At 51.6% G+C, this 11,849-nt stretch overlaps 8 protein-coding genes across 8 annotated transcripts, besides 15 other annotated features; all 8 read right to left on the bottom strand.

Annotated features, from left to right (window-relative positions):
- Tco025E_07465 (uncharacterized protein) lies at positions 1-309 on the bottom strand (the record flags this gene model as incomplete). Its single annotated transcript, XM_029374330.1, has 1 exon — positions 1-309. A coding segment is annotated over one exon (309 nt), but the record flags the coding sequence as incomplete, so codon positions are not given.
- A 10-nt stretch (positions 310-319) lies between these two features.
- Positions 320-370: a microsatellite.
- Positions 371-383: 13 nt separating this feature from the next.
- Positions 384-433: a sequence feature (A-rich).
- A 206-nt stretch (positions 434-639) lies between these two features.
- Positions 640-672: a sequence feature (A-rich).
- Positions 673-845: 173 nt separating this feature from the next.
- Positions 846-2,234, bottom strand: Tco025E_07466 (lorien protein; the record flags this gene model as incomplete). The annotated part of the gene is made up of 1 exon (XM_029374331.1): positions 846-2,234. The coding sequence occupies one exon, from the start codon at positions 2,232-2,234 to the stop codon at positions 846-848; it is 1,389 nt and encodes a 462-aa protein (XP_029225565.1).
- Positions 2,235-2,582: 348 nt separating this feature from the next.
- Tco025E_07467 (putative chromosomal passenger protein) lies at positions 2,583-3,359 on the bottom strand (the record flags this gene model as incomplete). The annotated part of the gene is made up of 1 exon (XM_029374332.1): positions 2,583-3,359. One exon carries the CDS (start codon positions 3,357-3,359, stop codon positions 2,583-2,585), a length of 777 nt encoding a protein of 258 aa, XP_029225566.1.
- A 54-nt stretch (positions 3,360-3,413) lies between these two features.
- Positions 3,414-3,469: a microsatellite.
- Positions 3,470-3,473: 4 nt separating this feature from the next.
- Positions 3,474-3,493: a microsatellite.
- A 203-nt stretch (positions 3,494-3,696) lies between these two features.
- Positions 3,697-3,728: a microsatellite.
- Positions 3,729-3,753: a sequence feature (A-rich).
- A 214-nt stretch (positions 3,754-3,967) lies between these two features.
- Positions 3,968-5,062, bottom strand: Tco025E_07468 (casein kinase 1; the record flags this gene model as incomplete). The annotated part of the gene is made up of 1 exon (XM_029374333.1): positions 3,968-5,062. The coding sequence occupies one exon, from the start codon at positions 5,060-5,062 to the stop codon at positions 3,968-3,970; it is 1,095 nt and encodes a 364-aa protein (XP_029225567.1).
- Positions 5,063-5,196: 134 nt separating this feature from the next.
- Positions 5,197-5,216: a microsatellite.
- Positions 5,217-5,274: 58 nt separating this feature from the next.
- Positions 5,275-5,312: a microsatellite.
- A 291-nt stretch (positions 5,313-5,603) lies between these two features.
- Positions 5,604-5,987, bottom strand: Tco025E_07469 (zinc-binding protein (Yippee); the record flags this gene model as incomplete). The annotated part of the gene is made up of 1 exon (XM_029374334.1): positions 5,604-5,987. The coding sequence occupies one exon, from the start codon at positions 5,985-5,987 to the stop codon at positions 5,604-5,606; it is 384 nt and encodes a 127-aa protein (XP_029225568.1).
- Positions 5,988-6,075: 88 nt separating this feature from the next.
- Positions 6,076-6,128: a sequence feature (A-rich).
- A 160-nt stretch (positions 6,129-6,288) lies between these two features.
- Tco025E_07470 (tetratricopeptide repeat domain 5) lies at positions 6,289-7,533 on the bottom strand (the record flags this gene model as incomplete). The annotated part of the gene is made up of 1 exon (XM_029374335.1): positions 6,289-7,533. The coding sequence occupies one exon, from the start codon at positions 7,531-7,533 to the stop codon at positions 6,289-6,291; it is 1,245 nt and encodes a 414-aa protein (XP_029225569.1).
- A 370-nt stretch (positions 7,534-7,903) lies between these two features.
- Tco025E_07471 (putative zinc-binding protein (Yippee)) lies at positions 7,904-8,380 on the bottom strand (the record flags this gene model as incomplete). Its single annotated transcript, XM_029374336.1, has 1 exon — positions 7,904-8,380. The coding sequence occupies one exon, from the start codon at positions 8,378-8,380 to the stop codon at positions 7,904-7,906; it is 477 nt and encodes a 158-aa protein (XP_029225570.1).
- Positions 8,381-8,670: 290 nt separating this feature from the next.
- Positions 8,671-10,764, bottom strand: Tco025E_07472 (putative DNA ligase I; the record flags this gene model as incomplete). Its single annotated transcript, XM_029374337.1, has 1 exon — positions 8,671-10,764. The coding sequence occupies one exon, from the start codon at positions 10,762-10,764 to the stop codon at positions 8,671-8,673; it is 2,094 nt and encodes a 697-aa protein (XP_029225571.1).
- Positions 10,765-10,897: 133 nt separating this feature from the next.
- Positions 10,898-10,931: a sequence feature (GA-rich).
- A 228-nt stretch (positions 10,932-11,159) lies between these two features.
- Positions 11,160-11,213: a microsatellite.
- Positions 11,214-11,485: 272 nt separating this feature from the next.
- Positions 11,486-11,506: a microsatellite.
- A 12-nt stretch (positions 11,507-11,518) lies between these two features.
- Positions 11,519-11,551: a microsatellite.
- Positions 11,552-11,613: 62 nt separating this feature from the next.
- Positions 11,614-11,699: a microsatellite.
- Positions 11,700-11,849: the final 150 nt, after the last annotated feature.

Genomic DNA, 11,849 nt, shown 5'->3' on the forward strand with positions numbered 1-11,849 from the left:
ATCCACTGTGCCGGGGGGCGAATCCACGGCGTCGCTCTTCACGGCCCTTGTCTCCCGCTCGCTGCACAGCGCACTAGCAGACTCCACCAGCGTTGCCTTTTTGCGTTCAAGGAAGCCTGCGTACAAACGCAGGAGCGGAAAGAGCTGCCACAAGATGTGCAATGCGTTCAGGTAGTGGCTCCGCTTGGCCTCCCCCATGAGATCTCCCGCCAGTCGAAGAAAGGAAAACAGATGAGACTGAGCTGTGCCTTTTTCAACCACAACTATGTGTCTCCTGCACTCCGCCTCGAAACGGATGAGATCATCCATCGGCCCCCGGGCACATGAACTACGCTGGAGGCACAGCAGCACACACACACACGCACACGCAGAGACGTACATAAAAAAGGCAAAAAGAAAAAAAATAAAGAATAATAATAAAATAAAATAAAAAACATAAAACTGTATGTCGCAACCCATGGGCGTAATGAACGCTCATTTGTCAAGAGGAACGTCACAACGAAAAGACCACGTTGCTCAGCAGCCCAACGCAATGCATAGAGGCAGAAGAAACAAGAGCAACAGCAAGAGCAAGGAGGGCCGGGCGGGGGGGCAGACAATAAAAAAAAACGCACCAATATTTTACTCGCTTGTTCTTTTGAAAAAGAAACAAAAATGGAAGAGCAAAAGAAACATCACTCCGGCATTATTCAAGAGCAATGAAGTCAGCAACATTCCTGGCGGTTTTCCGCCTCCAAACCGGGCGAAGAGGCGCTCCAGTTGGTGTCTCGAGAATAAAATCCACCTTGTCCAGCTGTGATTGGTGCGTTTCCAGCCATTCCTTTAGTCTGTAGTTCACTAGAATGCTATCGGGCGGTGTTGGTGCCCAGCACAGCGGACAATTCCACACATTCGTGCGCGCACAGTGCATGAGGAGAGAGCGTAGTTCCATGCATTGCATGTGTTCGCACAAAAAACCCTCGCACAGGAGTGTGTAACGGCAGCGTCGTGATGGGGCACGTAATCTTCACCTGCACCCCAACGACGTCGTCGCGCCCCTTCCGGCGAGGCGGCATCTTATAGTTGGAGACAATTCTATCTGCCAGTGCCTCAATGTCAACAAGGTCCACATAGACGGCAGCAATCACGCCCTTCCAGAGCGCTGCATCCTCGATCTGCCCAGTGAAACCAACTGCAAGGGAAAAGAGATCCTTGTGTAAAAGGTGTGTAGTGATATCAGCCACCGTGGCAGTTTTCACCGCCACAGCCTCCTTTCCCGAAGGCAGTGAACAGTTACAAGGCGTCTCCACGGCAGTTCCATTCACCGAAAGCGTCATGGCTATCGTGGTGCCTTCATACTCAAAAGGCACCATCCATCCCACGGTGTGCTCAAATGAAGAGGCCGAAAGAGCAACAAGCAAGACACGCCGAGACTCCAGCAATCCCTCCTCTGGGACCTCATGTAATGCGCGCGGGGTGGGCAACGTCGTCTCCACGGAAACGCCATCCACAGCCACTGCCCCCAGAAGGTCCAAATATCGGTACAATGGTGAAAGCACAAACCGCTCCTTGTTTTCAAAAACCTCCTTTCGCAGCATGTCCAGCGCAGAAGGATCAAAAGCCTCTTGAAAGGACCACTCCGCCTCACCCACCCGCGACACCACCACCTCTGCCGTTTCGGTGGTTCTCGCGTCCAACTCGGCTTCCGGCACCACCTTCGCGTCATCTGGCGGCAGCTCAATACCCTCCGCACGCCGTGTATGTCTTTTGCGGCGCCTTCGATCCTTTTCAGACATCTGTTGTCTGATGTTTCGCGAGGAAAGGTCGATCCCCTCTCGCGCTAAAAGTGTCTTTCTTAGCTGAGATGCAGTCGTGTGGTTGATCGAGTCAAGAAGCGCAGACATGCAGCGCAGCTCCTCTGGGCTGTACGGCGGGAGCCCTTCCTCCGCTGGTGCCCCGCCATGAACGTCATCCAGCAGCGCCCTTTTTACGGCCTCTTGCGTCGCCGCTGCGCGGAAAAAGCCCTCCTCCGTCGCATCCCGCTCCTCCTTGGCCCTGTGCAGCACGCGAACACCGGCGCTTGCAGACTCCACCGGATAGAGGTTTCCTGGGTCGTGATGAAACTCAACGCACATGTCGCACCCGCCACCCGCCACTAGGAGCGAATCCGTGTCCATTTCCCGCGCAACTGCGGGCCACCACTCCCCGTCGTCGCACTTGACCCACAGCAGCGTCCCCGGCTGGAACCCCACCATCAACTACCCTTGAAAAAAAAAATCTCCCCCCAACTATTATGTAAATACTGAACGAAGAATAAATTAAAATAAAGCAGAGAAATGCACATAGAGACACAAAAAACACGCTCGGACTCGTTATGTATATATAGTTTACTTGTATTTGTATTCATGTCATTTCGCTGGGAAAGGGAGTTCATCCCACTCAGCAAAAATCGCCGAAATCATCCGTGTGAGATAACAGGGGACAATATAACAGAAAGTGACAAAAAAACAGCATCTAACCATCTAAGGAGGAATACCCCAAAGAACAATTTAAAAAACGAAGAAGGAACGGAAAAACAAGGGGGATCGTACGAATATTCAACCTTACTTGTGTAAGAGATTCGATCTACTGAAGGCGCACTGGCTTGGTCCCACATGCACAAAGCCCAAGTCACGTTTGTATTGATTTTCTTCTTCTGTAGAAAAAGTGTCGTTCCGCCAGTCCCCACTGGCGCCACGAATAGCCGCAAGGGTATCGAGGGCCTTGGGAAACTTCGCAAATATGGCATGTAAAGGAAGCTCTCCGGGGTTCTGGGCGAAGATAAGATCCGGATCCACCGTTTCTTGCGCCGCCACACGCCTTGCCGTCAAATGCGCCACTTTTGAGCGGCTTGAACTCTTGAGAGACGCGTTGGTGGGCACAGAGGCGGGCCACTCCACCCGGTTCTTCCTCGCTTGGGCAGGCGCGGGGGCGTTCCCCTGCCGTGTCGCGGCGTTGGGTGGGGCCGGAATCGGTGAGTCCACCACCGGTGAGGGACGCTCCTTCCCGTTGGGGGTACGGTTCACCTGCGTCCTGGGATCCGCAGCAGGGCCTGCCGCGGCTGGGGCCGCGTTTGCCGCCCGGGAAAACGATGTCTGCCCTTTTACCGGCGTGGCACCGTAAATCCTTGACGCCGTGTTGACATTCTGAGACGACAGCGTCGCCGCCGGCCCGTTCCGAACGTATGAAGACAACATCTTGGTGCTCTGCTCGTACTTTTCCATGTACTGGTCGGCCGCCAAAGTCGGCGGGGGAGGAAGCAGCGTGGACACATCCTCGCCCTTGATGTACTGCCGGAAGAGCAGCTCTTCAACTAGCTGAGAGCTCCAAGCGGCGGGCATGTTAAAAAGCCCCCTCTAGACTTCAAGACGAGCCGCACGGCAGCTGTTTTATAGACACGCACACAGGAAACTACAACTCATCCACCCACACATACACACACACACACACAAGCCGAGAGAGAGTGAGAGAGAGAAGCAAGGAAAAATAATAATAATTCATTAATTAATACATACATGCATGTATGTGTGTGTATATATATATACTTATTGGAGCTGAGAAAAGGGACGGGGTACAGACCAACAAAAGCAGCAGCAGGTGTGCCAGTGAGTTCAGACGCAGTGAATGGGGCCAAAGCACAGGGAACTCTTTCGCAACCTCAAATAACGAGGTCAGCAAAAAAAAAACAACAATAATAATAATAATAATAACACGAAAGAAAAAAACACAGAAAAAGCACATATATGCGGAGAGAGAAAAAAAGACACAAAGAGGGCCAACAACTCCAATCTTTTGCGGGGAGAGGGCACTATCCTTGTTAAGTACTTTATATAATAGACAGAAAGGAATAAACCGATATACAACGCTAATGAAGAATAACCCCCGCGATTGACGTTGTACGTCCCGCGCATCTTCTGCACGAAAGCTTCCGCCCCCCGAACTCAGCAACTCATGTGTCCTCCTCATACCCTTTGTAACTCGTGCCCTGATAGTGTGTCGCGTTTGTGGATGCTGACCGGTGCTTGCTCCGTGCGGTGGATGAGGCGGGCGCTGGCGGAGGCTCGTCTTCCACTGTCTCTTCATCGTTCGCCTCCTCCGTCAGCCGTAGGCCCAAGTTCTCCAGCCAGGAATACTGATAGTCAAAAGTCTCCCCGCGTGCTGCAAGCACGTCGTTTAGCAACTGCAAACAAAAAGAGTAGCTCGGAGTCTCTTCAAACCTTAAAGAACGTGTATATTCCAAAAGGGTTGCAAACTGCCTTGGATACCCCTCGGCAAGGGTATGAGGAGTAATGTGAACCTTCATGTCACAAATACCCTCGTAGTTGTGGTCATTTGCTTGGTGCTTCATTCCCTGCCATGGCAGACCCCCGCGGAGAAAATAAAAAAGAAGATACATGACCGATTCCAAGTCATCCCTGCGTGTCTGCGCGATGCCCCGATGGGTGTTTATACTCATGTAGCGAACTGTACCCGCGAGGGATTTGTTGCTCTCCCACGGAATATGCTGCAACGTGCGGGGATCCCGGTAACGCTTAGCCAGGCCCAGGTCAATCACGTACACGATTTGCGAATTTTCCCTCACACCCAAAACAAAATTTTCGGGTTTAATGTCTCTATGAATGTAATTCATGCAGTGCATACTCTGCATTCGCTGAAAGATTTGTATACCTATCATGCACACTGTCTTTACTCCGAACTTGCGGCCACAGAGGTTGAAAACCTGCTCGAGGTTGGGCCCCAGTAAATCCATCACCACCACGTTGTAGTCCCCAACCTTACCTCCAAAGTACACCTGCGGAATGCCCACGGCCAGTGCACACTCATTTAACGTTCTGTAGGTGCGGTACTCCGTCAGTACCTGGCCGTGCCTCTTGGACGGCTCCACCTTGACGGCCACGCGTGTGCCACTATAAATATTTACGCCCATGAATACGTCGCCAAAGGAGCCCCCGCCTACACACTCAACGATGCGAAACCGACCACTGATGACTACCCCCAGCAGACTTTTGATGTTTTTCTCTCTTGCCAGCTGCGCCCTCGGCATGCTTTACTGTGGAACACACTGCGCTACCCTCCTCAATGCCCCCTCCGCAAGGGGTGTTGAGGGAAGAAAACAAAATAAAAACAAAAACGAACGGACAGGAGGTGAGTCAAGCGGAGAGACCACACAAGAGGGAAAATAATAATAATAATAATAACAGCAACGGCGACTAATATAAAAGAAACACAGACGCACGCCTCCCGACACACTCACACACAAGAAACAAGAAACAAAGGTAAAAAAAAGCAAAAAAAGCTCCTGGGAGACCGAGTGAGAGATCAAGTGCACGCCGTGGCGGTGAAGACACAAGTACTCCTTCTCCCAAGCCATACAATGACTTCAAGAGGAGAGGTCTCTCTGTGTGTCTGTGCCCAACACGGCCGAACCCCCACGCACTGAAGTGAGGAGGATACCACTAACGCAAGTACGACTGTAACCGAGCGGGTGTCATCTGAACTAGGGGATTTGGGAAAGCGGGAGTGCGCCGCGACGGAAAGAAAAGTGCAGAAACAAAAAAAAATGGGCTTTTACACATTTGGGACTATCAAGACTGCTGGTTTGCGTTGCCGGCAGCTGGCAAACCCGTCGTTGCGTCTGCCTTGATGGCACGCAAAAGCTGACGCTCCAAGACAAAACGATTGATTTTATACCGCTCCTTCTCTACATAGGCAAAGTCGTACGTCCAGCCAATATAGCGATCACAGCAGGAGCAAAAGACGTCGCGCACAATGTGTGAGCCCGTTATCAGCTCCTTCTCCTCCTGGGGTCCAAAGTAGTAGTTAAAGCAGCGGCTCACCAGGTACGCCTTGCCATGCTTGCCGTGAAAGGCACGCGAAATGACGTCGCCGTTGTCGCAAAGATACGCGCTGCAGCGCCCACAGCCGTACCCGTCTTTTGCGGTAAACCGCACCCGCAGGCGACGCGCCATCAACCTGCGACCACAGCTAACCCACCCGATTGATGCAGTACCTAAAGACGCGAAGAAAACAAATGCAAGACAATCTGACCGGGCAACCAAAAAAAAAAAGGATAGAGAAAAAAAAATAAAAACTAAAAAAATAATAATAAATGTGTGCAATTGCTGCAGAGTACAAGACACTGTTGCAATTCTATTGCGTCCAGTAGAAAGATATTACACGGTCAAGCATCAACAGAGAGACACAAACAAGCTTCCCACCCTCGCAGAGCCATGCCGCGATGAATCACCTCTTTTTGTACGAAGGCAAAAATCACACAAACATGGTCGAGAAGAGGGTGGGGGAGACAAGCATGCGCGAGGGAACCGGCTGGCCATTAATGAGCGTGGTCTTGAGATCAACAAAGACCTGCGTGTACGTGGCCGTGTGGGCACTAGTCTCCAAGAAGGAAATATCGGGGACCTCGTGCGTGACACGAACCGGAGTGCTGTCTGGGAATGACAAGGAAATGGTGGTATTGTTGCCCTTCACCGATCCTTGCCTTAACCCGTAAAGCAAAAGTAATAAAAATTCGCCCGATTTCTCAGCTGCAAGCAGCACCGTCGGCTCCATTGTCGGTTCACTTAGAACATCCACTGCCCCAACAGTTACGCGACATGGGGCCGTGGCTGAACCCTCCAAAACACTTTTTACCGCTACGGCATCAGGGGATGAGGGCAGCTTGGCAAGCAGCGAGGCGAAGTTTCGCTTCCCTGCCTGGCGTGCAGTATGTATGCGTGACTCTGCTCGTCGAAGAACGGTGAGGTGATTCTCGAGCATTTGCTTCGTCCCTTTCAATCGCGTTTTATCCGCCTCGTACGCTGCAAGGAAGTCACATGCCGCGTTGCCAAAATGGCCCAAAAGGCCCTCAATGCCACCCTTGTTAAACCGCACATCAGGGTCCTCTGGGGAGAGCCGTGCAGCTTGTCGCATAGCCTGTAAGGCCTGTTTCGCCCCAGCGATGTCAACACCGCTTGAAAGAGCCTTCGAAAGCAAAGCAATTGAATAGCAGTTCCAAGCGTCCGTACTTGTGGGGCAGGCAGCAGCCGCCGCCTTACCACGCGCCACGGAGTCATTCAAGTGTTGTAGCCGTTCCGTCTGTGTCAGCTTGGAGTCGCTGGAAAGCGTTCTTAGAAGCCGGCTGTACTGGCACAAGGCTTCTACATTGTGAGCATCAATGTGCAGGGCGTTGTCCAAGGCATCACATGCTTCGCGAGTCGCATTGCGGCGAGCAAGACACTCACTGAGGAGTACCCACAGATCTGGTCTATCGTGGCGAAGCTTCAGCGCGGCACCACAGGCCTGCTCCGCCTCCCTGGAGTAAGACGGCAGCAGGGTGAGCGCCTTGCACCTCAAAAAAAGCAGCCGGACCTTCGTCTCGGGATCCCGCTCCTCCTCGAAATTAGGCGTCGACGCAAGCAGACGCTCCACGCCGCCCCTCACTCTCTCGTCAAACACCTTCACCTTCTGAAGCCCATCCAGTCGTCGCTCCAGCTCCTCAATCGTGAGACCAGACATGCTTTACTTAATTCCTTTCCCCCGCAGTTCCCTCGCGCTAGACCAGGACTAACCTCCACAACTTCGTCAACAGCCGCACCCACTAAAAAAAAAACCAAAGGTACCTAACGATAATCCAACGGCAGTTCCATATCCACGCCCAGAAAGAAAGAAGGGAAAGAAAAGCAAAGTACGCCCCGCCAGAGAGGCACAGGCGACAGAAGCAAGCAGAAACTCCGACAGGAGGAAAGTACTCAACGCATATACGCATTTCATGCGAGTGGAGAAAAAAAAAGCAAAAAGAAACCGAATTCCGCCAATATCCACTCCACGTATGCCCTTCTCTTTTTTGTTGTTGTTCCTCCCCCCCGGCCCAAACGCCATACCGCCTTCACAGCCTCGTTGTGTACGACAGCAAGATGCCAACATCCTCATCAAACAAAACCAGGTCCTTGCGGCAACTGTTTGCCACACGCCCAAGGCACATCAAGGCGTGAGTGGTTAACGACGACCTCCGCAAGGACCAACACAACGCCGTGCCATGAGCAGCACCTGGGGAAGTGGAAGGATACACGTGATAGTGACAACCGTACGTGTCCTCCACAGAAGGGCCACACAAAACGGAACAACCCAGCGGCACCGACCTCACCCCGTCCGTACCCAACACCTGCATCCGAAGCAAACTTTGGGCCTCGGCGTCCTCAGCCTTTTCAGCTTCGTTATCAGGTGTCCTCGTCGCCGTCACATTGCAGCCCTCGTCCACACTGGGTGACCGCTGCCGCTTACGCCGTATCCAGCGCCAGAAACTTTGTTCCCGTCCCTCATCACACGCCACATGGTCAGCCAAGACGCGCAATGACCCGCCCATGCGGCGTCTCTCCTGTCCCTCGCGCTGTGCCACCTGGGGGAGAAGCGGAAGGAAAAAATAAAAATAAAAAGATTTTTCAGAAAGTTTGAGGTCCAAATTAAGATGCATTACACCAGCATAGCACAAAAACGAAAACAAAACAAGGGAAAGAGAGAAAGTGGAGGATAAGGAGAAGAAAGAACACCGCACCACACATGCCGTGAAGCCTTACTCCCTGTGTGAATGCTTATAAATCCCCATTACCCACCATATACCTTGTCCCTCTATCTCCTCTATTTGCCCCCTCCGACTCAATCTTGTACTTTTTTAACAGACAACGACTGTGCAGTGTACATTTGGGCAATCTGCGAGGCGGTGGTCGCCTCCGACGCGTTTTTGTCCTCGCGCACACGCATGAAGCGCGGAAATCGCAGTGCTATCCCTTTCGACGCATCCACAAGTCCGTATGCTGCGTAGTGAACCGGAGAGATTGAAAGATCAGCAGCCTTCACTTCCCATACCTGTGAGGCCTCTAACCAGACATCCGGTTTTTCCTCTGCCCGATAATACCGCGGCTGATCCATGAGGATGGATGACCGCAGGACTTTTGTGAGGCTCTCCAACTCCTCGTCCTGAAATCCAGTCCCAATTTTGCAGATGCTTTGGAACTCGTCGCTGTCACTATCGTAGCAAGCAAGCAGGAATCCCCCGAATACACCTGTCCGCTTTCCTTTTCCGTAGTAGGCTCCAATTGGCACTAGATCCAGCGTATCCGTTACGCCGTCCATGTAGTCCTTCTTGAGCTTTAGCCAATAGTGAGAACGCTTCGCCGGCGCATACGTCGCCTCCTCCTCCAACGTCTTCACCATAAGTCCTTCACAGCCGTCTTTGATAGACTGGTCAAGGAACGACTGGATATCCTCCACATTGGCGCTATCCAAATGTTCAGCGAACTGGAACTTTGCGTGAATAGGGACAAAGTGAGAGTATAATATATGTCGCCGTTCGGATAGCGGCTTCGCCATCTGTGGTTCGCCATTAAAGTACAAAATATCAAACGCGAACACGCACACTTGAATTGTGACACTCCCAGACGACACATTTTTTCGGCCGCGATGCTGGAGGACCTGAAACGCCTGCAGCGCTCCCGTCGCCTCATCCACAGCCACCACTTCTGAATCTATAATGAAAGACTTCACCGTCTCCGCGGAAAAAACGCGCGGCAACATGGCGATGATGTCCGGATACTTCCCAGTGTGTTCTTCGGCGTTGCGTGAGAAGATACGATAGCCCGTCTCTTTTGAGTAGTGAAGCTGTGCCCGCTCACCATCGTACTTGTACTCTGACGTAAAGGTCTTGCCCTGAAGCCGGTCCAAAATGACATTTATCCCGCTTGTGGGGTGTGCCAGCTGCGGTTTCACGGGAATGCCGGGGCGAATAGACAGCTCTGCAGCGTAAGCCTGCGCCTCTGGGGAGGAGGGAACAATAACGTTAAACCCATGCCGAAGCACTGCCCCAACAACTATTTCAAGACATGGCACCTCGTGGTATATGCGTGCAAAATTAACAGACCCCATATTCAACTCTCGCTGCAACTCCTCCGGGGTGTATTTCGCTACCGCCTTAATTCCAATGTGATTCAATGCAAAGGCGTAACCAATTGCTGCAAGCGCAGACGACTCTGCCAACCCAACACGCATCTTCTGCTGCAAGGCCCGAACAATAAGATTTACCTCGGGCCCGACGGCGTCGCGGAGAAGTCGCTTCATCACATCGGCACGCCGTCGTGCGGCCTCCTTGCCGCTCATAAGAGCAATGTCACGCAGCGCCTTAAAGACCGCAGCTGCGGAGAGACGTTTAGGTTTAATTAGAGTGGCTTGTTTTCGTTTCTTGCCTTGAGCCACTTCCGCTAAATCACCCGTTTGTCTATAAGCCTCCTTGACGTGTGCCTCGGTGAGGCCGCAGCACTCTGCGATTACCTTCACCAGCAGTGCGTCGCCCACCCCAAGCTCAATACCCTCGTGTGCGGGACCCTGCTTGTTGATCACGAGGTAAATAACCGAAACCAGGTCCGTTGGGCTGCGCTGCATCACGGCAATAAGAAGATTAGTGAGGTATTTAATACACTCCAGCCGGGAGCTCTCGGCGCTGATATCGGCCAGGGTGTCGGCGACTGCAGCATACGGCACAGTGTCCGCCACACCAGGGCCGGGGCGTGGCCACACGGACGCATAATTATCGTAGGGGTCTAGAGAGACTTTTAAAAAAAGCTTTGCCATGCTCGTCGGCCCGGCGAACACCTCTTCCAGTTCCACCTCCTCATCTCCGCCGTTGTCGCAGCCTTCCTTCTCCTCTCTCGCGCGCTTATGCCGCAACTCCATCAACCCCTCGGCAGCGGCTTGCATCAAAGAAAACCCTTCAATGGAAACAACAACAACACACAAAAAAAAAGATAAACGTGCCCTGCGTCACCGGGGGCCCACGTGGCAGGTGGTGCCCAGGTGGCTCCAAAAACAAAATCGCATGGAGAGATATTGTGAGGAGGAAAAAGAAGAAGAAGAAAAAAAAAGAAAGCTAGAGACAATTACTATCACTGTAGAAGCGACCTTTCCAAAGCCCCTCTGTCCTTCCTCTCCCTTCAGTCTTCCTGCCTCTCTCTTCGGTCCCTTCTGAGAAGGCCAGTGACACGTACACCGCAGCGGTCCGCAGCAAGTGGCTCAGATGTTGTGACAGTCGGCATATGCGGGGAGGAGAAAAGCCGCCAAATTCGACCCCCCACCAACTGTGTATGCGTCCAGTTTATATATATATATATATATGAGGAAGAGATAATTATATATCTCAATATATAATAAAACCACAACAGGCGTAAAGGGCAAAATATCGAATAAAAAAAATTAGAATGCATTTTTTTTCCTTTTTTTTGTTCTGCGTAGAAAAAAGAAGACAAAATGGGGCACCATCAGCACACAACCATACACAATACCGGAAAAAAAAAAACAGAGGCTTTGCTCCCACCCCCGTTCTTTTCTTTTCTTATCTATTACCCTCTCTCTCCCACGCTTCTTTTTCCCAATAAACGTCCCACCACCCAAAGGAGCGACGGCGGGGGTGAAGCGAAGGAGGAATAATAATAATAATAATAATTGCCACTTTTGCTCTGTTTATTTCCTTTTCTTTTCTTTTTCTTTTTCGCCCCCCCATTTCAGCCTTTTTTCTCATATTTTGTTCTTCTTCACCCCCTCTTCAAGTTATTTTGTTATGGCTTTTTCTTTGTGTGTGTGTTTTTTTTAATATGTGCCTGTTTCGTTGTTGTTGTTGTTGTCTTGTTTTTTTTTTTTCGTCTCCTCATTTTGGCTGCCTGACTTATGCCCTCACCGCCTCTTCCTGTGTTTAGTAACAATAACGAGAAAAAGAAATTTACACACGCAAGCGGAGTTTGTGAGACCCCCCCGCTCCCCTAAAAACGCCCACAAAAAACGCTTTCTTT

Source organism: Trypanosoma conorhini (assembly GCF_003719485.1).
Source record: "Trypanosoma conorhini strain 025E chromosome Unknown Tco_14.4_contig_00578, whole genome shotgun sequence".
NCBI lineage: Eukaryota > Euglenozoa > Kinetoplastea > Trypanosomatida > Trypanosomatidae > Trypanosoma > Trypanosoma conorhini.